We start from the raw sequence: 24,834 nt of genomic DNA on the forward strand, positions 1-24,834 counted from the left end.
CTGGATCTTCAGTACACAGGACCCCATGCCCCTGGCACTATCCCCAACCCCTATCCCACTAGGCTCCCAGGAGGAGTGTGCTACCCAAACTGGGGAGCCCAAAGCCCAGAGAGGGCTATCACATGCTCCAGGCCACACAGCAGACCCAAGGCTATGTCTCCATGCTCCTTTCCCAAGCCTTCTCTCCAGCACCCTAGGCAGGTTTATGATGCACCTGAGGCCCATCTTCATCTGTCAATCCCAGCCAGCCAGCTGCAATGACCGTCTTAACGCTTTGAAGTTTCTACTGGGTGCTCGGTAAACATCTTCAGAATGGAGTTGGGTGAGCATAGACAGGAGGAATGCATTGACTAGGCTCTTGTCTCAGTGGGGACAGAGGACAGGATCACCTAGGAGATGGACAGACTCCTCAGGTCTATGCCACAACTGGCCTGGGGAGATGACCCAACAAAGTGAGGATTGAGGCAGGCAGTGAGGATGCTGGGGATGCTGGGCCTCCAAGAAACGAAAGGATGTGTGAGTGAGGTCTGGAAGCAGGACAGAGGGGATCCCCTCTGTCTGTCTCAGGGAGAGGCACAGCCACCCATAAGCTGGTCAGTGTGGCCACTGGTCACGATGACCAAACGAACAGTGACTACCCTCTGCACTAGGAAGTTGGGAGTCGCAGGAGTCAAGTTTGTGGCTGACATGGTTGGGTGTGAGCTTCAGGTCACTTGGAAGCAGATGCTAACTCCCTTCAAGACACCTCCAGAGCTTGCCCTGCTCCACCATTCTACCTCTTGCTGTACTAACCCTGTTGCATTTCAAATGCTCCTGATGATGCCCCTCCCCCCACCCCTGCCCCTCTGTGAGGCCACATGACAGCTGCACCCAACCCCAGGGCACCTGGGCCTTGGTACCTCACCTCTCCTTGGGCTGCAAGCCTCCATTACTACACCAACCTTTTTATTTATTCACACTACCAGCAGAAATCAGTTTATTTATGTATTCATTTGCATGCCCCCCGCCTCTAGAAAGTGAATCCCCTAAAAGCAAGGACTTTGTCGGCCTTTTGTAAGAGTCTTGCACACAGGAGGCATTCAATTCAGTGATGGCAGGTGGGGTTCTCCATCCCACCTGCACCTGTCCTTACCCTGTTCTGTCAGCAGCATCTACGTCAACTCCACTGTTCCTCAAACATTCATCTCCTACGGACAACACATTTCCCAGCCCAGATGTTACCTCACACATGACACACTGCTCTTGCACACATTGCAGGCCAGGTAGCCTGCTCGACGTCATCATAGCCTGCTTTATAGCATTTTGGACACATTGTGTGGCTACACAGAATAAAGAACCATCCAAGCAGGGGTGGTTTCTGTTTGATCACCCTGAACACACTGTGGAAGGAACTCAACGTATTTATGGGATGGATGGATGGATGGATGGATGGATGGATGGATGGATGGAGGAAGGGAAGGGCTGAGGGTTGGTGGCAGTTGACACATGCAGCTCTCTAGACCAGGTGAAAGCCCGAGGTTGGTGACAGATAAGGAGGTATTTGTCCTTGTGGTCATAAACCAAAGTCAAGAAAGTAGGTTAGATAAAGGTAAAAGGTCAGAGACAAGCTGGGAAACTCACTAGTACAGATAAGAGCACCATGCTGGGTGCTGGGCATATGGATAAACCTTATAGAACCCACTCACTTAAGAAATCTAGGTCACCACTCCAACCCGTGTGTAGGGAAGCCGGCCAAAACCAGCAAGCTGACAAAACATAGCTGGATTTGCCTGTGACAATCTCGACTTGATTTCACAACTGTCTCTAAAAGCGTTCCCTGGCAGGTGTGCCGGGTGACATGCCCCTTCCCGGGGCCAGTGTTCAGATTTGTGGATGCACAAGGTTGCAGAGGGGAGAGCGTGTCACAGATGACCCTAAAAGATGTCCCATGAGGCCAGGTGTAGTGGTGCACATCTTTAATCCCAGCACTCAGGAGGCTGAGGCAAGAGGCTTTGTGAACCGAAAGCCAGCCTGGTCTACAGAGTGAGATCCTGGACAGCCAGGGCTACACAGAGAAACCCTGTCTCCACAACAAATAAATAGAGGACAGAAAATACTTCCTGGAGAAAGGGGGATACGATACATGCTAGAAGAGGGGCATGTCAGCAAAGAGATGCAGTGTGGGAAGGAAGGCCAGGGGCCGGTGTCCATCAAAGCTGGGCCCAATACAAACAAGAAAGGAAGGGCAGTCAAGTGCCATGGGCATGCCCCTGAGTCCGTGTTGTGGGTGATGGCACCAGGGAGGTTCTGGAGCAGAAGAGTGACATGACTGCAGCTGGCTCTAGAGGGTCAGTCAGGTCAGCCTGCTCAGCAGGTTCCCAGCACCCTGATAGAAACACCCAGAAAATACATCAACACATTGTTTCTTGACTGCTAGTGAGCCTTGGCCCATGTCATTCCTGCTGGCTGTCATATAAAGTAGGGGATCAGGATGGAAAGGCCAGAGAGGGGAGCAAGGTCCAGACTTGGTTGGGGCAGGGGCATGTCCTGTGCTTCCGCAGGGATCCCAGGGGAGGGCAGGTGGATCCCTCGTCCCTGTGCTGGGCATTTCTTCACAGGTGGGAGTACCCTGAATATGGGCTGCAGTGCAGAGCACACGGGCCTCAGGTCCTCCAGAGCTAGGCAGGTGGTGAATGACCCTTAGGACGGCCGCTTCTCAGGGCTCATCAGCTGTTCCACCTCCCGCATGAACCGCAAACACAGCTCTTCCTGCCAGGGCAGAGCCACACACTGCACAGCCACAGGTAGGCCTACACTCTTCTTCATGGCCTGCAGGGGATACAGATGTGGGGACGGGAGAGATGAAGGGGGACCACACCCCAGGTCCAGGAAATGTGTACTATGCTGCGGAGGGCAAGCAGCAGGCATGGGGCGTACTTTAAGGAAGGCTGACAAAGCCTGAGAGTGCTAGGGCTCTGTCCTCCATGGCAGCTGGGTCTGGTGGGGAGGGGGCAGTGGGGTGGGGGATGGGCAGGCTTTACCTTCTTCAGTATATTGTCCCAGATATCCCCAAAGTAGCCTCTGTAGTGTTCCATCTGGGCATCGTCCTCAGAGGTCACAGTGGTGACAGGCACCACCCCGGCAGGGAAGTCTAAGCAGTTGTAGAGCACAGTGTAGCTGATGGCACCTGGAACACAACACACTGGCTGTAGCAGTGCCAGACTCTTCTCTCTGGGTTACCTACCCTCATCCCACACACAAAACGACGCCTAGCTTCTACATCCAGGCCTGACGTCCATGGCACAGCACAGGAGCCAGCAAGACTCCCCGATTCTCACTCTGTGCCTTCATCCATGTCCCTTCCCCCGACCTGGAATGCTGTTCCTATTTCCTTGGTTTATCTAAACCCAACCTGGATTCAAACATCATCTCCGCGAACTGCAGGCTTTCAAGGAGAACTCATTCCCTCCCCGTATCTTCCATCTCTTTAGCCAACAAGATAGTGAGGCCCACCCAAAAGGGCAGAGAAGTGTGTTTCCTCAGAACTCCCTTGTCTCCCACCCCATAGCTCCACAGGACGCAGGGCTGAATTCAGAATGGGAGGGGCTGTAAGCCTCACCTGTGGCCCTGCCTGCCGCCTTCAAATCCATCGCAGGGCCCAGCATTGGGGTCAGCAGCACATCCAGGTTCATTGCTTTCCACTGGTCAATCACAGATGTGCGGTACATCTGAAGGGACACGCGCACACACCGGCGGGGAGGTGCTCAGATAGACCCACAGCACCCCAGGATGCTCAGTGGCCACTGAGGTGGCCCTGCTCCTAGCACTTGCTACAGGACGTCAAAAGCTATCTCTTGAGGCTATTGTTTCTACCACAGACAAAATACTTCCTGCCAAAGTAGAGCCACTTACTATCATGGACAAAGACAGTCCTAGAGGAAAAAAGAGGGGCGCAGGCCAGTAGCTTTGTGCTGACCCAGACTCCAAGGACAGGCACTGGACAAGTGACCATCACAGAAGGACCCAAGGCCACGGTTTCTGGAGAGGAAGGAGTAGCAGGCCACTCAAGGGCCCCAGTGGGAGTAGCGGCTAGCGAGGCCTGCTGGCAGATGCCCTGAGCAACTGCACCCACCCATGCTCCCCAGAGCCCAGAGCCTACCTCAATCTCATGATGCAGTTCCCACAGCTTTCTGGCCGACCTGGGCAGAGAGAGTGAGGTCACCAGCCATCAGGGTCACAGCCATCAGCATCAGCAACAATCACACACCCTACTCTTATCACTTCTACATCTCACCGGACCCCAGGGGAGCTCTGAGGGAGGAAATCAAGGCCCTGCTGTCCAGATGGGGGAAAAAAAAATCCAGGCTCTCAAGGGACCCAGACTAGGTGGTGTAGTGACTTCAAAGCCGAGCCAGCACTAGATTAGGCCTGATTCCTTGTGGCTCTTGAGCTACAAGAGAGGGCAGGACTGTCAAAAAGTCCTCAGTACCTAGAGGTGAGAGGAGTGAGTCCACAGATGTCATGCTGGAAATGAGGTGGCCCATATACTACTTCTGAAGACTCGGCCACCTACCTAGCCTGCAGGTAGGACCAGGTCTAGACTAGATCCCTAACTGCTTTGTACCTGTTTCCCCTGGTACCCACAATTACCAACAGTGAGGCTGACTCCTTTCTGGTCTTTTCCCCTATGCTGTTCCCTATCTAGCCAGTCCTGCTCTGGGCTCAGGCCCTCGTCCTCCAGATGATCCCAGGGTACCACCTGATGGTCAAAAGTTGACCTCCCTGCCTGGACCACCTCAACCTTAGAAGCTATTTCTCCCAGTGATTTTTCCGTCAAAACCATCTGGACTCAGACCAGACCAGTTGGGGAAACACAGGGGCAGGCATCGGGGTACAGGAAACGTTCTCACCGTGGATGCATGTTGTTGAGGAAGGCGGCGATCCGAGGGAACTGCACCAGAACAGACACAGGGGTCAGTGACTGGTCGCCTATGCCACCTCCTCCATGCCCTCCCACCTCCCAGGCCCAGGTCACACCCCTTTTGACAAACAGGTTTGTTAAAGAACGGGGAGGAGAGCCATCAGGAGGAGGCTTTGCCTGTCCAAACCTAGAGGCCAGGGAAGGAAGGACAGGCCAGAGACCATGAGCTGCCAGGGATGGGGGCCAGAGGCTGCATCTTTGCATGCCTGGTATGCTCACCAGAGGCTTCACCAGGAAGTACAACAGTCTTTTAAACCACATGGGGAGCTTCAGGATTAAGACCAGGTCCCCCAAGCAGGGATCCACAAAATCACCTTTGCTGGAAGACAAAAGGCCAGTTAAGATGCTCCATTTCCCCCCTCTCCCCTACTTCTTCCTTCTTGATGACTGCAAGCCCTGGCGACTCAGTGGTCCTGTCCACATCCTTTTTACCCAATAGTCCTTTCCTTGGCCTCTTTCCAATGGACACGTTTGTTTCTCCTGCTCACTGGGGTGCCTGGACTCTGTCCCACCCCTAGTAGAGACCGGGAAGTGCCTCCCTAGGCATTTTCGGTTTAGCACTGATGCCAGCCTACATCTCTGAATGGGGCCACAGGACAGGCTGCCCAGGAAATTTGTTTCGCATCTGGCTCAAGAGCTCAGAGAAATGTCCTAGGAATGTCTCATTCTCGGGGCTGGACTAGTTGCCTTCCACCAACAGGCAATATTCAGCTGCTGGAGAATTGCTGGGGGAGGGAGACATGACATAGCAACATATGGCAGGCTGGGCAGTTGACTGAGCAAGGCTGCAGGGACCAAGCTGACCTATAGTGAGACCAAGGAGCAGGTTTTATTGCCTTAGGCAGCCCGGCCGTGTCTCCAGGATATACCTTCTCAGGCCTTTGCTCTGCAAACAGCTGGAAGAAACTAGCTGCTCTCTTGAAAGCCTCTTTCTTAAATTTATGTTTTATCTTGGGACAGGGCTTCTCTGTGTAGCCTTGGCTGTCCTGGAACTCACTCGGTAGACCAGGCTGGCCTCGAACTCACAGAGATCCGCCTGCCTCTGCCTCCCTCGTGCTAAGTAAGGAAGTCTGCTCCATACATCCACTCAGAGAAAGGAAAACAGATTTGAAAAGAATAAGTGGCCCAAGAAAGACTGGTGTCCAGACCCAACTCCCTTCCTCAGCAAACAACAGGGAAGCCCCTGCCCTCCTGCACCCCACATGGAGCTGGGCTTAGAGGGGGCCACGATCCAGCCTCCCCTTACATTGTCACCTTTCCAAAGTCCCTGTGGTAAGGTAGCTCCAGGCTCAACTTGCATAGCTAGAAGGACAGCAAGGTCCCTGCAGCTAAGGGGATGGTCACAGGGCCCAGCTGCTCACCCTGGGTCTGCACATTTAAAATTTTTTATTTTATTATTTTATGTGTATAAGTGTTTTGCCTGCATGTATATCTATGCACCATGTGGGTGCCTGGTGCCTGCGGAGGCAAGGAAAGGGCATCAGATTCCCCTGGAACTGGGTTTACGGACAATTGTTAAGCTGCAATGTGGGTGGTGGGAATTGAACCCAGATCATCTGGGAGAGCAGCCAGTGCTCTTAATCACTAAGCACAGCCCCTCTGGACATCTTTTCTGATCCCACCCTAGCTCTTGAAACCCAGCAGCACTCACAAGTTCTGGAGGAAAGTGTAGCCACCGTCACTGAACAGCCCACCTGTGGAGAGGACCTCCAGGGCGTAGGGTATGTTGTTTGGCAAGAAGGGAACCAGCTGCAGGGACCAAAGGGTGTTAGGCCCACAGATAGAAAGAACCTTTGATTCCCATAACTCATATGCTGCCCCAGCACCCCTGAGGATGATCTGTGTCACATGACCACAAAGCTACAAAGTTAGCTTTGTTGACCCATGGCCTCATGAGAAATCTGGAGTCACACATGAAGCTATCTCAGAATAAGAACCCAAAACCCAGTGTCCCTCAGTCTTAAGTCCCTGGGAGTCCCTAGAGAACTATATATCACTGTTCATGGTGCTGAGGCACGCACACACAGCGCTGAGCGCAGGCTAAACCCTTCGCCCACCATTTGCCCCAGAACTTCCCGCCTTAGCCATCTTTTTTTTTTTTTTTTTTTGGTTTTTGGAGACAGGGTTTCTCTGTGTAGCCTTGGCTGTCCTGGACTCACTTTGTAGACCAGGCTGGCCTCGAACTCACAGCAATCTGCCTGCCTCTGCCTCCCGAGTGCTGGGATTAAAGGCGTGCGCCACCACGCCCGCCCTGAGCCATCTTTATGCTTGTCTCACACAGCCAAATTCGCATCCCAAATGACCACATAACAGGGAATGACAAGGCCTGGGAGGGACTGGCCCTGGAGAGTCCCCTGAAGGAGAGGAGATGCCATACCGTGTGGCCAGCAGCTTCAAGACTCTGCTTGGTCTCTAGCACAGCCCTCCTCATGGCTGGGCTGGGCATGGTGTAGTTGTCAGTCTCATAGTAGCCCACACGTAGAGGTCTAGAGCTCTTATAGACCTAGTCGCAAACGTAAGAAATAGGGTGGGGCAGAAGAGAATGGCCCTGCGGGACGCTTGGACAGAGACTTTCTCCATCCAACACAGCTACAAGGTGCATCCTTCTAACACGTTTTCCCCTCGACTTTTTTGTTTGTTTGGTTTTTGGTTTTTGGTTTTGTTTTCGAGACACGGTTTCTCATTGTAGGCTTTGCTTTCCTGGACTCGGTTTGTAGACCAGACTGGCCTCAAACTCAGAGATCCACCTGCCTCTGCCTCCTGAGTACTGGGATTAAAGGCCTGCGCCACCCACCACGCCCGGCTTCCCCTGAACGATTAGCCACAGATCATCGGTGTTCTCTCACAAAATGCCTTCACAGTGACTCAGAGCAGGAACCAGGGGATTCTCTGTAGTCATAAGAAGAAACTGAGGCTAGCCAAAGACAGAAGTCCAACCATTCATCCTGGCCTCTGAACAGAGGTTCTGCTATCTGCTTGCCCTCACTCACTCCTGTGAGAAATTAGCCCAGACCTCCAGACAGGGCCTCATCCCCTCTCTCCCTCTCAGAGGGACCTGGGCTATACCTGTTTGAACCTGTCTGCTAAGAGGGGAAAGCCTACTCCACACAGTCCTTCCCACCTGCCCTCACTCCTAAAAGTACTTTTGCCACTCTACTGCCTGGGGACCCTCAGCCTCTTCAAGGCAGCTTTACTGAGAAAGGTAAGAGGCCTGCACGGGAGAAAGAGATGCTGGGCTGCTGGCAAGCGGAGCTTGCATCCCATGATTGACCTGATGCACTGCTCTTCTGTCCACATCATCCACCCCCTGTGACTAGTCACAGAAGCTTTGTGCATAAATACAGATAGCTAATATGGCTCTCCTGATTCCTTGGTTCCCCAACAGCCCCTCCATGGGTACCAAGGACACCACCTCACCTAAAGCGCCTCCTCTTTCTGGATTCCCGTCCCTAACTATTACACCGTGGTCCTGACCCAATCCTAGCCCACCGAAGGCAGGCCCCATCCTGCCCCTCCCCCTCTTAGATACCAGGGAGGCGAGGATCCCCAGCTTCACGGGGTAAGCTGTTCAGTTCTGTCTTATTAATGGCCTATCCTGGTCATATTTGGGAAGCCAGCACTCCCCGCTGCTCGCAAGTCATTCAGCCTACTTGCCAGGCAGCCTCTTTGCTGGGGAGATGGAGCAGGAATACTCTAAGAGATGCTGCTATTTCCTAAGGGCAAAGTCAACCCAGGTCTACAGTTTCTCTCCTGAGGAGTTACTGAGCGGTCCCTAAGTAGCGGTCCTCACAGCACAGGGGGAAAAGCACAGAGGTTCCAAATGGAGGCGAGGGCCACCTGGTGGCCACATGTGGAGTGGCAGCTGCCCCAGGCCTCCTATTCTGACACAGGGGAATGGTTTTCAGAAGAGCCTCTGCCCAATCCTGTCCACATCACCTGGGTTCTAGAGTTCACCCCCCCCCCCCCCGACAACTTGCCCATTCCCACCCTCACTCACTTCCTCTCTGAAGGGCAAGGGGGGCACTGTAGGATCCAAACGGAACAGGTCCTCACACAGAAGGGCTCTCAGGCACAAAGCCAGGCTCTCCACATCGCGGGCCATGGGGCCAACAGAAAGCTGCACTGGAGAGAGGAGAAAGAAGAGGCATCACTTGCACCCCCACCCCCCAGTGAACTCTGGGTCTGCGTAAGGGCTGGTCTATGGCTCTGGAGCGAGAGCAAGAAAGGACAGTAGGAATTCAGACCTCAGTGCCCGGCAATCAGCTACTGCCCACAGGAAAAGCAGGGACGGAGGCAGAGCAAGATGACCCTCCACCCTCCAGGATGCCAAGAGTCCCACAGGCCTCACTCACCTGCCATCTGTCCATAGACACAGCCCTTCAGGCCACTCTTGCTGGTCAGAAACACAAGACGTTGGAAACAAGTGGTGGCCACCCTATACTCACCCCAAGCCCAGGGCACATGTCTAAAGTCCCATCACTGTAAGTGAGACCATGCACAGCTGATAATAATTAGCCCCCTCACGCGCCCTCGCCAGATGCTGGCCAGTGAACCCCTCCTGCAACCCAGAGACCTTAAAGGCTGAGCCAAGGGCAGAGTCGGTGAGCTCCCTGCACCTGCCGTACCTGAGCCGGTTCCCGGTAGGCTTGAGGCCACAGATGCCACAGAAGGCAGAAGGGAAGCGGATGCTGCCTCCAATATCAGTGCCTAAACCCAGAGGGGAGCCCCCAGATGCAATGAGAGCCCCCTCACCCCCTGAGGAACCACCTGGGCTCTTGGAGGACTTCCATGGGTTTGTGGTCTGGCCAAAGAGGGGGTTACTGCAGTCAAAGCTGGAAGAAGCAGGAAAAAGTCAGCCCAGGTCACATCAACGACTGTCCCCGGTCTACTCCCACCTCAATGGTTAGGACCGACTCCTAAGGACCAACCTTAACATGGACTGGGGGACATTGGTGTGCACAAAGGGCACAGCCCCCTGCAACTTCAGCACTTGCACTATTACACAGTCACACTCCGATGGCACTCCCTCATTCAAACTCAAGCCCAGCGTGGAGTCTTGGCCCTTAGGGGAAGAGATGGGTACCAAGAAGACACCATCAGTGATGCAGCCCAAGGACACTCCCCCCACCATCACACTGGCCAGACCGAGCCTCCAAGGCCTCTGGACCTGAGATGATCTTTAAGGTCCCCAGAGCCGGATACAGAGACAGAGGCGGTATGGAAGGCTGAGTGAGACCAGGCAGGCTATACCTTGTAGCCGAAGCATTCCTTGAGGCTCACAGGGACGCCATAGAGCAGGCCCTGCCGTGGGGCCTGGGACAGCTGAGTCTCACAGTCAGTCAGATAGGAGGTCACACAGTTGGTGTCCTTGTTCACGTCCCAGGCCTAGGGAAAAGGGAATGGACACAAGGCAGAAGAAAGTTTCCTTCCTCTGTTTTTTAAAACGCCCCCCCCCCCCCTTCTACACTTCATACAAGGGCCCTCTTAGAAACTGAGTCTCGGGGCCAGGGCAGGTACAGGAGCAAGATGCTGTCCTCAAGCCCCACAAGGAGACCATCAAGGCTGGTCCAGGGGCCCCTGCACAAACTGTTGCACTAACCAAGGACAATGCATGCAGTGAACCTAGACCTCCTGTTCAGATCTAGCCAATGGAAAGCTCATTCTCCACGGTTGTGGGGAGAGCAGGGACTGCCTCTGACATGAACTCTGGTGCCCCCCGATTAGATCATTTCCCATTGGTGGGGAGGCCCAGTGGTCCACAGAGGAAGGGGAAGCAGGCTATCCAGATGAGACCTGATAGGCTGTGGTCACATAGTGGGGGAAAAAGTCCCCTTCTGTCAGAGGTTGGGGGGGGGGATAGAGCAGAAGAGAAAGGGAGGGAGGGAGGGAGAGGGAGGGAGGGAATGGGAAGATACAAGTGAAGGGATAACAATTAGAATGTAATCTGAATAAATTATAATTAATTAATAATAAAATGATAATTTTCTTATACATAAATATATAATAAAAATAAAACTTAATTAATTAATTAAATTTACAAAAGATGTTGTCCTCAGAAGCACTCGGCAGAGGGTAGCTAGGAAGATGACTACCAGCCACAGCTCCCATACTCCCAAGCCATATCTCTGCCCAGGGAGATAGACAGGAGGCTGACAGAAGCAGATCTCCATGCCAGGTCATGCTGGGAGTCAGCTACACAGCTGGGCTACACCTGACCCTGGCAGGGTCCCACCTCTGCCCGGTGCCATTGCCCAAGGCCGAGCCTCCCCTTTTCCCTGGGACTCCTGAGTCACACAGATGACTGATCTCAATAAAGAAATAAGGGTTGTACCCCCAAGAAATGCTATCCTGACAGAAGACATCTAGAACTTCCAAGCCAAGGGCCTAGGACCCCAGAGGTAAAGGAGGGGACAGCTAGGTTCAGTCTAGTGATCCCCTGCTCCTGGGAGACAATTGGAGAAAAGAGCAGGCTGTACGGCCACACTTAGAACTGCAGACCACCCAAGGCAGGAACGGAAGAGCCCACATGTAACTAAAGTGTGCCCCGTGAACTGAAAGTGCAGAAGCCTTTCAGGGCCTTGTTAAGGAAGAGTCTCTCTCAGCGACACTGGCCCTGCTGCGCTCACAGCTGCCATCTCTTCTAACACTCACTACACACCTCCCCCTGACACTGACACTTGCCTATCAGGGTCATGCTCGCTGTCACCATCACACTCAGAATGCATACTCTGTCTTACGCTTTTTTCTTACATATATTCCCTGAGCACTTCTTATATGAAAGACAACGTGTTTGGCACTATGGCTTAAAGGGAAATAGAATAATTTCTGTCAGGGCTGGAGAGATGATGGCTTTGTGGCTAAGAGTACTTGCTGTACTTCCAGAGGACATTCGTTTGGTTTCCAGCACCCATGCCGGATGGCTCACGGCCACCTATCAGTCAAGTTCCATGGATTCCAATGCCCTCTTTTGGACTCCAAGAGCATTAGCCTACATGTGGGAGCGCACACACACACACACGCACACACACATGCACAGACACACACACAGTGCCTGTCCACAGAACCCATGTGGAGTCTGAGGGGGGACAGAGCTGACCCTTGGGGGTAGACATGGCCAGGGAGGAGCATCGAGCACAGGAAGGTTTTACTGGCCAACATGGGATCAATGGTCTGGGAGGGACAAACGGAGGAAAGGCTGCCAATCCAAAGCAAGGCAGACCCCAAGCTCAGTGTCTCCAATCTCCCCAGGCCTTGTGTTGCTGAGAATGAAGAGCTGGACCTGAAGGCCTGAGAACAAAAAGGGCCCCGGCCAGGAGGGAAGAGAGCAGTGAAGATGGGGTGGCTAATGGTGGATGGAGAGCAGGGTAGAGGCTGGACAGCTACAGAGGGGAACAGACGTGGTGACCAATGAGGTGGAGGCAGAAGAGGGAAGTCTGGGCTGAAAGCCAGGTTTCTAGCTAAGACAACATGCCCAGTGTACACACACACACACACACACACACACACACACACTCCCTGGTAGACCCTGGCACTGGGTTCTACCATAAGCCAGAGCAGGACAATTGCAGGCCAGGTTTTCCTCTCAGCCTGTGAGGAGAAGGCCAGGGCTAATCTAGAGCTTACCTTTCCCAGGTAGGTGAAAAGCACTGCCTCCGAGGCCAGTTCTCCACTGTGTAACTTCTGTACCAGTTGGGGCAGGGGAAGCGCCAGCAGGGCCTCTGAGTCCAGGTCAGGGTTCTGTGGATGACACGCTACTTCAGTGACTTTTGCCATACAGTTTCACAGTGAACAGGCTGATGCTCACTGTTGCTTGCTAATACCCTTGATAAAAGGTACCACCTGCAGCTCCAACACTCGAAACCACATCCAACCTAGGTAGGCTTTTGGCATGCCAGGCCAGTGCAAATGTAACCCCTGGAAGTCTGCTGGAGATGGAAAACGGTGAGGAACAGGAACACTGTTACAACAAGCATGCCTGGTTGTGCAGCACAACCAACATACCTGCCTCCTGCCTGCCAGGCACAGTATGATTGTTTTTGGTTTGTTTGTTTGTTTGTTTGTTTGTTTGTTTTTGCATCCCCACCCCAATTCACATGGTTATTTTTCATTTTCTTTTCTTCTACTTCTGACAGTTTCTTACTGTTGTATATTGCATTGTGGCCATGCTCCCAGCCCCCCAATTACCTTATCTTATACCCCCACACACCTGCCTCCACATACACACACACCCCTGTTGGCACCCTTCCCAATTATCCTTGCTCCCACTTTCTTCATGGTATTTTCTGGTTAGTTGGTTGGTTGGTTGGTTGGTTGGTGTGGTGGTGGTGGTGGTGGTGGGTGTCCAAGTCACTTACAGCTGCTGTGTGTTCATGACTGTAACAGCCATGTCGTACATGCCCAGAAGACAGCATTTTACAGCGTCCATCCCCGTCCTTTGGGTTTATTCTGTTTCGTTTAAGACAGGGTCTCACTATGTAGACCAGGATAGCCTCAAACCCGCAGAGACCTGCCTGCCTCTCTCAAGTGCTAGGATTAAAGATGTGCACTACCAAACCTGCTTGCATTTGTTTTTGTTTTTGTTTTTGAGACAGTCTCCCTTATGACCAGGATAGCCTTGAGCTTTCGAGCCCCACCCAGGGGACAGGATCACAGGCTCTTCAACACCAAGCCCATGGCCTCCACGTCTTAACTCTTCCCAGCACTCCCACTGCACAGATTTAGAAACTGAAATTAAAAGAAAAGACATGCTTTGTTTAGGACCAGCAAGGTAAGGAGTGGGGCTGAAAAGATGGGCAAGTGATGGAAAACATTTGCTATTGAAGAGGACCTGGGATTGGTTTCGTACATGCCGGCTCACAACCACCTGTACCTCCAGTTCTAGGCAATCTGATGACCTCTTCTGACCTCTGCAGGCACATGTGGTGCACAGATACTCATGCAAGCAAAATGCTCATAGATATGAAATGAAGTAAAAAATTTGTATAACATACCCACCCAGCACAAGCCATCCACTGCACACAAACACTGGCAGAGATGTGCAGTCACAAAAAAAGGCCCCATTAAGATGCTAAGTGTGCTTGGAGGCAGAGGCAGGCAGATCTCTGTGAGTTCAAAGACAGCCTGGTCTGCAGAGCAAGTGCAGGACAGTCGGGCCTCTTGTTACACAGACAAACCCTATCTGGGGAGGGAAAAAAAAAGAGAGCAGGGGGCGGTGGAGGGGGGAGGGGAAGAAAGAAAGAAAGAAAGAAAGAAAGAAAGAAAGAAAGAAAGAAAGAAAGAAAGAAAGAAAGAAAGAAAGAAAGAAAGAAAGAAGATGCTATGAGTGTGGCTGAAGACCACACCCAAAGGGGGACGACTGAAACATTCATTTCCAGACAGGTATGAAGAGCCTGTTCTGTACCTGACACGGCAGCAAGAAACAGAAAGCTATGTCCACATGAGCTTCTGGGAGGCAGGGATGGAGCCAAGGCTTAATCCGCCATTGTGCTCATTTCTTTTTTGTCAAGTTGACGCAAGCTAAAGTCATCTCAGCAGTGGAATGGCCTCCATCAGATTAGCCATGGGCATGTCTGTGGAGCATTTTCTTTCTTTCTCTCTTTCTTTCTTTCTTTTTTACATATACATTTATATTATTACACACACATATATAATAAACTACCTACAGCAAAATGAACCACAAAACAATCAGGAATTATATAAATATCACATTCATAGTGTTTTGCCTATTTGTATTTGGCAACCTGGGAGAAAACATCTTTCCTATCTTGGTGACTCTAAAATTCTGAATCTACCCGGCGTGGTGGCACATACCTTTAATCCCAGCACTTGGGAGGCAGAGGCAGGCGGATCACTGTGAGTTCGAGGCCAGCCTGGTCTACAAAGTGAGTCTAGGACAGCCAAGGATACACAGAGAAACCTTGTCTCAAAAATCAAAAAAGAAAAAGAAAAAGAAAATCAGTATTTATCATAACTCATCTCTATCAACTTAAAACATCTATCTAGGGGGCTGGAGAGATGGCTCAGAGGTTAAGAGCACTGTCTGCTCTTCCAAAGGTCCTGAGTTCAATTCCCAGCAACCACATGGTGGCTCACAACCATCTTTAATGTGATATGATGCCCTCTTCTGGCCTGCAGATACAGACAGAGCCCTGAACACATAATAAATAAAGAAATCTTTTCTTAAAAATCTATCTAGACCTAAAAACATCTTAACTCCTAAACAACTAAGCTTAATTGTAAGACTAAACTATCTGGTCTTCAACCCTACAGAAACTTGAGAAGGATTAAAATTAATTTACCTAAGTGAACCGTAAGTGCAGGTTAGCAGCTTCCAAAGTGGGGGAAAAAAAAAAAAAAGAACAGTGACAGAGACATTTTGCTTCCTTAACAGTCAGGGAGCATTTTCTTAATTAATGATCATAAGCAGTGCCACCCATGGACAGGTGGCCCTTGCTGCTTATAAGAAAGCCAGGGGGATAGCCAGGCGTGGTGGCGCACACCTTTAATCCCCGCACTTGGGAGGCAGAGGCAGGCGGATCGCTGTGAGTTCAAGGCCAGCCTGGTCTACAAAGCGAGTCCAGGACAGCCAAGGCTACCCAGAGAAACCCTGTCCCTGGGAAAACAAAAACAAAAAACCAACAGGGTGTGGTGAAAAGTGGTACCTGGGCAGGGTAGGAAAGAATTGCTCTCAGGGAGGAGTGTCCTTAGCCAGGGCTAGCTGCCTGACAACCAAGGCTCCCTGGGGTCCCTGGGGTCAGCTCTGCCTGCAAACACCCACCTGGGGCCTCCTTAAGGGCATTAGACAGATTAGTGAATTACACTGAATCACCGCCCCACTGCTCCGCCCACCCTTCCTGCTCCTGCAGCAAAGGTTGTGGGAGAGAGCCACTAAATACTTAACTGTGTCTTCCTCCATGTACCACTGAGGTCTTCAGAGGTATTAGACCACACAACCCTCTCTTCAGGTTCTCCTAGGGCCCCTCTGTTATACGTCCATTTAGCCAGTCAGCAAACATACGCAAAAGACTGTGTGAGAGGTCACGCATGGAGAACCGAATAAGAGGGCTAGGTTCCTGCACTCAGAAAAATCAACACACACAAGCAAGTAAACAAGCCACGGGTAGGCAGCCCATGTAAGGTGACACTGCAGATAAACGGCCTTAGTGGAAATGAGAGATAGATGGACGGGCGGGTCTACCGGATGGGGTGACATGTTAGCCACGGTCTGAAGGTGGGCAAGGGGAGAGACATGGCCGCCTCCAGGTTCCTCGGATGCTGTCTTCTCTCTCTGCAGCTCTCTTGGCTGCCACGCCCTGTCGTTTCTGACTCCCTTCAGGTATTCCACCCATCCCACTCTGCCAGGTCGGCTGTTCATGGGGAGACTCCTGTCCTTCCTCCTGCAATCACCAGCTCCCACACTTACAATATGGCTCCACCTCGGGATGTCCCAGGACCCTCAATCAGGCAAGTCTGCATCCATGCCCAGGTGTCCGGTGACTAAGCACTCATCACCTTCTTTCTCTGTCTCTCCACTGCATCGACTCAGGCATCAAGCCCTTTAAGTGGCTCTGGAAACTGGCCATATTCCTCCCCTCTACCGAGACCCTCATCTAGTGTTACCCTTTGCTCCCCAAATTACTGCCGTGCCCAAGCCTTTGCCCCTGTGAGCTGGCCTTCCTGCTAGGTCTATAAAAGGGAGAAATCCCATCTGGCCTTTTCCCCTTAAAATGTCTGCACACCATACGTCTGCAGAGGCCAGAGTGTGCTCCTGATGGTATTTGGGGGGTTTTATTCTTTTTTTGTTGTTTTTGGTTTTTCGAGACAGCGGTTCTCTGTAGCTCTGGCCATCCTGGACTCACTTTGTAGACCAAGTTGGCCTCAAGCGTACAGAGTTCCACCTGCCTCTGCCTCCAAAGGGGTTAATACAAGTTACACAGAAGAAAAATGTGGATCCATGATCTCTTTCCAATATACCAGATAACTCTAATATAATTATGTTATATGTTATATAAATATTATATATAAATATAACATATATGTTTAAGTATCTAGGGGGCTGTAGAGATGACTCAGAGGTTAAGAGCATATTGCTCTTGCAGAGGGCCCAGGCTTGACTCCTAGCACCCATAGCCTGTAACTTCAGATGCTCTGGCCTTCGTGGGCACTGCATACATGCGCGTATACCCCATACAGAACACAGTCACACATAATTAAAAATAATAACAAATAATAATAATAAAAGGGAGGTGGGGACAGGGAAATTCCTGGACCTTGCTGGCTAGTTGGTCTTGCTGAACTGTGATCTCCAGGTCCAAGGAGAGACTCTATCTCAAAAAGTAAGTTGGACAATGGTAGAGAAAACCATCTGACATCTGGGCTCCACACACAGGAACACACATGTATACAAATACACATGAAAGCAAGTACAGCACACACACACACCAAGGATATAAAAAGTGAGCATTTGTCCACTCTGCCAGGACCTTGTTCTGAAAAAAAAAAAAACAGAGTTAACAGTTTCTGATGGCCAGCACAGTGGCACATACTTTTAATCCCAGCACTTGGAGGCAGAGGCAGGCAGATCACTGTGAGTTTGAGGCCAGCCTAGTCTACAAAGTGAGTCCAGCCAGGACAGCCAAGGCTACACAGAGAAACCCTGTCTCGGAAAACCAACCAACCAAACGAACAAACAAAAAACCAGTTTCTGATGAACAAGACAAAAGAGTATGTGAAAAACCCACACTATTGCTGTCCATATTTGGGTTTTTTTTTCCACAAAGCAATCATACTGTATAAAGAACTATCTCTTGCCTCTCCCTTCCAACAATGAACACAAATTGTGCTTCATATTTTTTCTGAGCATGGAAGATTATGCTTGTAATACCAGCACTTGGGAGGTGGAGGCAGGAGGATTATCATGAATCTTGAGTCCAGCCTGAGCTACAAGTGAGCTGTTGGCCAGCCAGAGCTATAATGTCTCTATCTCAAAAAACAAAACAAACAACAACAAAGTAAAATAAGGGTCTAAGAATATATCTATGTTGGTAAAATGGCTTCCTAATGCTCACACAGTACTAGGGTTGATTCCCAGAATATATAATACCAGCCATGGTAGGAAATACCTTCAATCCCAGAACTAGGAAGACAAGCCGGGAGTGGTGGTGCATGCCTTTAATCCCAGCACTCGGGAGGCAGAGGCAGGTTGATCTCTGTGAGTTCGAGGCCAGCCTGGTCTACAGAGTGAGTTCAAGACAGCCAAGAAAACTAGAGAAATCCTATCTCGAAAAACCAAACCAAACCAAAACAGAACAACAACAATAAAAACAAAAACAACCACAAAAAACAGAACTAGGAAGGCAGAGGCAGAGAGATCTCTGAGTCTGAGGGCAGTCTGGTCTACACAGCAAGTGCCAGGACTGCCAGGTCTACAAAGAAAAACCCTGTCTCAAAAACAAACAAACAAACAAACAAACAAACATCCCTAAAACTAAACCAACCAAACAAAAACAGACATGGTGGAGGCCAGAGGACCATGAGAACATCCGTAGTGTGTCCAAAGTCAGCCTGGAATACATGAGACCCTGGAATACATTCTCTCTTCAGTGTTTTGTTTTTTTTTTTAAATGACTGAACAGAGAAAAAAGAAAGCCAAAATCTGCATAACACCTCCCCCCACCCTGGAGCACTTACCACTGGCAGCTTGCCTGCACCTCTACCCTCCTTGCTAAAGATACCTGCAGAACCCCTCCCTGCACATGACACTTAGAAGCCATCAACAGCCCCTCTGGTGGTCTGCATAGGAACGGTCCCCACCGACTCATAGGTTTGAATGTTTGGTCACCAGGGAGTGGCACTATCAGATGCTGTGGCCTTGTTAGGGTAGATATGGCTTTGTTGGAGGAATTGTGTCACTGGAGGTGGGCTCTGAGGTTTCAGATGTTCAAGCCAGGCCCAACGTCTCTGTCTTCCTGCCGCCTGCCAATCCAGATGTAGAGCTCTCGGCTAGGTCTCCGTCACTATGGCTGTCTGTTCACAGACATGCTTCCTGCCATGACAACGACGGTCTAAACCTCTGAACCCGTAAGCCAGCTCCAATCAAATCTTTCCTTTATAAAAGCTGCCGGGCCATGGTGGTACACGCCTTTAATCCCAGCACTCTGGAGGCAGAGCCAGGCAGATCTCTGAGTTTGAAACCGGCCTGATCTACAGAGTGAGTTCCAGAACAGCCAGGGTTACACAGAGAAACCCTGTCCAGAAAAACAAAAACAGGAACAAAAAAGGAGTTGCCATGGTCACGGTGTCTCCTCACAGCAACACAAAGCCTGACTAAGACAACCCCCACTCTCATACACATTTTAGTTCTTTCCCTATTGACAGTTGATGACACAGTCGCTGAGAGCAACGTTTAAATTTTCAGCTAGCATCAGGCAATTGAGACATCGTGTCTTGCCCAAATAACCAAAGTCTGCACCCCAGAGAGGCAGGTCTGTGAACATCAGGGAGCTTGGTTTTGCATGCGGAACAGAGGGTCAGGGATTGATAACCTCCAGCTAACTGTATTGGCCACCCAGTATGGAGACACTTCTCAAGAGCAAGCTACTGTACCTATCTTTTAAGCACTGCCCATCTTCCAACTGTTTCTTGTGTCTCCTGAACATCTATTGTGCCAATTTCAGATTCTTGGGTGGTCTCCGTTTCTCTCACGGCTTTTCTCTCTTTTGTTCTATTTCAAGATGTCTCCTCCATTTGCTCACAACGATGGTGAAGATATTCTCAATGGTGCAACCATGTTTTCAACTCACCAGTGGAATCATTTCAAAGAAGAGGACAAGGGAGACTCGGGGGACAGAGCACAGTGGGTCTGGCGAAGGGAGTCATCTGTAGGATCAGTGAGCTTTTACCAAGAGAATGCATGAGATGACGCAACACGTGCAAGGGCCTTGGGACAGGAACCATATGCAGGTGGGGGAAACAGGGGAAAGGCTGCTGCTGATAAGCTTGCATTGGTCAACAGTAACAAGCAATAGGCCTCTCCCTAGAGTGGCTTCAGAGTCCGGAGAAGAGACCCATTGTGTTAACTACTGTGACTCATGTCCTCCTTGGTATCTTGCTTGTGTCTACCTTGGCATGAAGTTAACTTTGTGTAGTGTCATCAGAGGCACTAAACTGCTTTGTCCTCCCAGCACGCTGGCTCCTATTTCCCCAGGTACCATCTGTTATTCAGGGATGGGCTGAGAAAGCATTAGGAGAGACGCTTGGGAGCCAGCCCCAGGTGGCACCTCTCTCTTCCCCCAAGGAAGCCAGAGCCCAGTAGGAAGGTTCTGTGGGGTGAAGAAGGGAAGGGGCTGAACCCAAAGCTGGGCTGATTTTTACACCAAACTCCTCCCTCCTACCCCCCCCCCATGAGGTCTAGTCAGGTATGGCGGGCCACACCTGAAGTCCCAGATACTGGAGTGGGAAGGCCTCCTGAGCTGGTCTCTAACCTAGCCTGGACTGCAAGACACAAAGAGAGGTGGTGGGAAAATGAATGATAATATGAATATGGACATCTTCTCTGTTTGCTAAAAAGCACAGGGAAAGATGGGTGCAGTAGCACACCTTGCCAGCACTTGCGTGGCTGAAGCAGGAGAAGCAGGATTTCAAATGCATCCTGGGCTGCTCTGAGTTCAAAGCCAGGCTGGGAGGCATGGGACCCTGTCTAAAACACAAAGAGGAAGCAAGTAAAACTATCCCAGAGGCTCCTTTGGCTTCCAGCCCCTGAAAGCACAAAGGTAGTTTCCCTTCCTGAAAAAGCTTAAGTTTGGTGTTTGAGACTAGGCGTTGGCTCCAGGAAGATATGCAAACAGCAGTGTGTATTTTAGAGCCAAAACTTCTGCCCTAAGACATTCTTTTTAAAAAGGCTCTTGCCTGGCGGTGGTGGTGCACACCTTCGTTCCCAGCCGGCACTCAGGAGGCAGAGGCAGGAGGATCTCTGTGAGTTCAAGGTCAGCCTGGTCTACAGATGGAGTTCCAGGACAGCCAGAGCTACACAGAGAAACCGTGTTTCAAACAAAACAAAACAAAACAAAAAACAAAAACAAAGAAAGAGAGAGAGAATTAAGTCTTCAGCTCTGTAAGAGACTGAAGGGCAATTACTTTAGAAGGAACGGGGTGGGGGCTGGGGGGTGGGGGGATGCAGGAAGAGCCAGCCTTCTCCCAGCCCCCCAGCCCTCTCAGCCTTATGGCTGAGAATATTCCTTATGGCTGGGAATATTCCTTCCAGTAAGCAGGAACTGTGGGCCGACTCCTGCGCCTGCTCACCAAGCTGCGCTGAAAGCTGGCCTGCACTGAAGAACCTGGGGGAGCAGCCAAGGCTCCCCAGACCTAACCCAGGCTCATCGTGAGGATCGCAAGAGGGACCCACCAGAGACGAAATGCAGAACCTGTGCTTGAGAAGAGGAGGTGGCCAGTGTGGGATCAGAACCTCCCGACCTAGGAGGAGTCAGCTCTAAACACTGACTGATGGCAGGCTTTTCAAACAGCGTGGGGAGCAGAGGCTGGAATCAGATACACTTTTATTTCAATACACAAATAAGGGTATTTTCAATTCATCGGTATGGAATTTTGTACATTCATGCAAAATAAGTTTAATTTTGATACATTGGTATAGAATTCAAATTTAAAGCCGGGCGTGGTGGCGCACACCTTTAATCCCAGCACTCGGGAGGCAAAGGCAGGCGGATCGCTATGAGTTCGAGGCCAGCCTGGTCTACAAAAGCAAGTCCAGAACAGCCAAGGCTACACAGAGAGACCCTGTCTCGAAAAACCAAAAATTAAAAAAAAAAAAAAGAATTCAAATTTAAGAATTCAAATTCTTCGCACAGATTATATCTGTTTCTACTCTAATATGAAGTATTGCACCCACACAACACAACTATGATATAAGGTTTACTCCCAATACTTTGAAAGTGGTATTGCAAGCTGTTTAGGTTAATTAGATAATAATACTAATTAGATAATAATAAAAAGATGATGAGCATCAAAGAACCTCCTTATGGAGTTGGCTTCAAATGTGGCAAACCAGCCTCTGTGCAAAACGTTCTCATTTTGGCCACAGACATAATTCTGCCTAAAAATGGGCAGCTTGGATGCAGGCAGAGTTGATGGCCAAACTGCCAAGACAGGATAAGCAAGTCCTTAATAGTTCCTGCCTCACAAATATGTCTGTCAGATATATTGGGCCCTAGGGCTGAAGAAGATGCTCCAGCACTATAGAGAGTTTTGGGTGACTGTTTAGGCAGAGAACTGTCTCTGTCTTTTTTTTTTTTTTTTTTTTTTTTTTTTTCTCATTTTGGAAGCTGCTAACCTACACTTCCTGTTTACTCAGGTAATTAATTTTATTCCTTCTCAAATCTCTGATGCAGTTGAAGACCAGATAGTTTAGTTTTACAATTAAGCTTAGTTGTTTAGGGGTTAAGATGTTTTTAGGTCTAGATAGATGTTTTAAGTTGCTAGAGATGAGATGGGATAGATATTGATTTACATTCAGAATTTTAGAGTCACCAACATAAGAAAGATGCTTTCTCCAAGGCTGCCAAATACAAATAGGCAAAACACTATAAATGTGACATTTATATAACTCTTGATTGTTTCGTGGTTCTCCCTGCTGTATGTAATTTATTATATATGTGTGTGTAATTATATAAATGTATATGTAAAAAAAGAAAATAAAAAAGACATAAGATATACCCTGGACTTAATGATGGTGAGGAGTAAATTTTTTTTTTTTTTTTTTTTTTTTTTTTTTAAAGATTTTATTTTTATTATTGTGTATGTAGTGCTCTACCTGCATGTACCCTGCAGGCCAGAAGAGGGCATCAGATCACATCATAGATGGTTGTGAGTCACCATGCGGTTGCTGGGAATTGAACTCAGGACCTCTGGAAGAGCAGGCAATGCTCTTATCCACTGAGCCATCTCTCCAGCCCCAGGTGAGGAGTAAATTTAAAGTATTGCAGCCAGCCACAGTTTTGCGAGCACTCCAGGACCACAGCTGGGTATCCAAAGGTCAGTCCTAATTTCTCTCCACTGTTGTGAGCCAAGTTCCACAACGCACTTCATGCAGTTCTTGCTCAAAAAATTACTCACTACAACTGAACACCTGAAAATGCAATTTTCTTTGATCCTCCCTGATACTGACCCAGAAACACCTCCGTGATTCCAGATGTCCTCATTGCACATGCCTCTTCTGTCCTCCAGCCCACAGGCACACTTAAGAGTTCAACATCTGGGCTTCTAACTGGGGTCTGTGTTTCATACAACAGAAGGAAAAAGCCCCCTCTTGCGGACACTTTTTTTTTCCTTCCCACAAACTCTTTTCTCACACTCCCCAAACTACACACTGAAATGTCTAGGGCGGTATGGAGACAAATGAAACCTGTTGGCCGGTCATCCAGAGAAGCAGCCAGAACGGTGCTCAAAGACCCTGCCCGTGGGCGGCAGAAAGCCGGAAGACAACATTCCAGAGAAGCTTGGCCACTAACTCCCCGCACACGTACGTAGGCGTCTATTTCCACTCCTCGTTTGTTTGTTTGTTTTCAAGACAAGGTTTCTGTGTGTAGCCTTGGTCGTCTTGAACTCACGTTGTAGACCAGGTTGGCCTCGAACTTACAGAATTCCGCCGGCTTCTGCCTCCCTACTGCTTGGGATTAAAGGCGTGCGTCACCACGCCCGACTTACACCCCTCTCTTAAGATCCCTCTGCACAAATTAACGAACATGAACTTTAAACTCTCTGGGCGCCCTGGGCCATCTATGTTTTCACTCCATGATTCCAAAGTCCTAAACCCTAGTGTATTCCGTTGGTTCTTACGCTAACGTTTTTGGGGGTTTTGTTTGGTTTTGCTTGGTAGCGTTTTGATAGTCGGCAAATCGAGGTTCCCTAGTACGGGGTAAATCTCCTCTTTGACCCAGTACAGCGCCTGCCTCCACCACCTGTCCTGCCCCTTTCTTTTCCGTTTCTCCTCTGCGCTGCACCTGGCGCGGAAAGAGTACCAGATGCATTAGCTCGCGGAGGGGGGTTCTGCTCCAGAGCTCACATCTGCGTAGTCCGCCAGTTGGCCCTCTGGCCTCCAGGCGGCTGAAAGTGTTGCCTTGCCCAAGCCGTGCTTCCCACGCCAGCCCACCCAAGCCTCGGAGCCCTCCTTCACCTGCAGCCGGAAACGCTGCACCGCCTTGTCCATGGTCTCCAGGCCGGCTCGCTGCCTCCGCCGCGCCCTGGCCGCCGCGCCTCGGGCCGTCCGGCGCCCCGCTCCATCGCAGGACCACCGCCGCCGCCAACAAGCAGCAGCCTACGGCAACCCCAGAGACTCCAGACAGCGCGGTCCACGCTTGGCTCATCACCATGATTTCCTGCAGCCGACTGCTATCAAGAGGAATCAGCACGCGCAACCCAACAGCTCGGCTGCAAAACCCGGCCTGGATCTCCGGCGATTCCGCTGGAGGGAGGGGCAGGCGCAGTCGCGGGCCCGCGGGGAGCGCGCCGTTGCCGGGCAGCAGAAAAAGCTAGCTGCTCCAACCGTCAAGGTCAAGCCTGGCCGCCTGCTGGCCTCGTTCCCGGCGACCCGGCCTTTTGAGGCAGGCGGAGCATCTGAGGTCCGCGTGGGCGCCCTCTGAAGCACCAGGACGGGTGGTTTCCTTAACCTGGCCCCTGGCTGCATGTCTGCCCTGCGCACGCCACCGCTCAAACTTCCACCGGGACAACCAAGCCAGACCCCCAGAACAGGCCGGCCTGAGCAGACAGGGGGCAGAGGAATTTATTAACCTCTCCAGTATCTCAGCAGCATCTTTCCCAGGGAGCCAAGCGTTGTTGGCATCCTGCACAGCCTGACGTCCATT

General features: G+C 50.6%; 1 protein-coding gene across 1 annotated transcript; it reads right to left on the minus strand.

The window, feature by feature from the left end:
- Positions 1–2,622: 2,622 nt before the first annotated feature.
- On the minus strand, positions 2,623–24,713 carry Faah (fatty acid amide hydrolase). The gene is given in 16 exon segments (XM_051171300.1): positions 2,623–2,808; positions 3,021–3,166; positions 3,599–3,707; positions 4,139–4,178; positions 4,890–4,930; positions 5,180–5,279; positions 6,612–6,709; positions 7,338–7,463; positions 8,958–9,082; positions 9,313–9,353; positions 9,586–9,792; positions 9,889–10,022; positions 10,211–10,345; positions 12,584–12,697; positions 24,147–24,245; positions 24,247–24,713. Coding segments are annotated over 16 exon segments (1,740 nt in total). The 5' UTR covers positions 24,343–24,713; the 3' UTR covers positions 2,623–2,679.
- Between the last annotated feature and the right edge of the window lie 121 nt (positions 24,714–24,834).

This window comes from Acomys russatus, chromosome 29, assembly GCF_903995435.1.
Source record: "Acomys russatus chromosome 29, mAcoRus1.1, whole genome shotgun sequence".
NCBI lineage: Eukaryota > Metazoa > Chordata > Mammalia > Rodentia > Muridae > Acomys > Acomys russatus.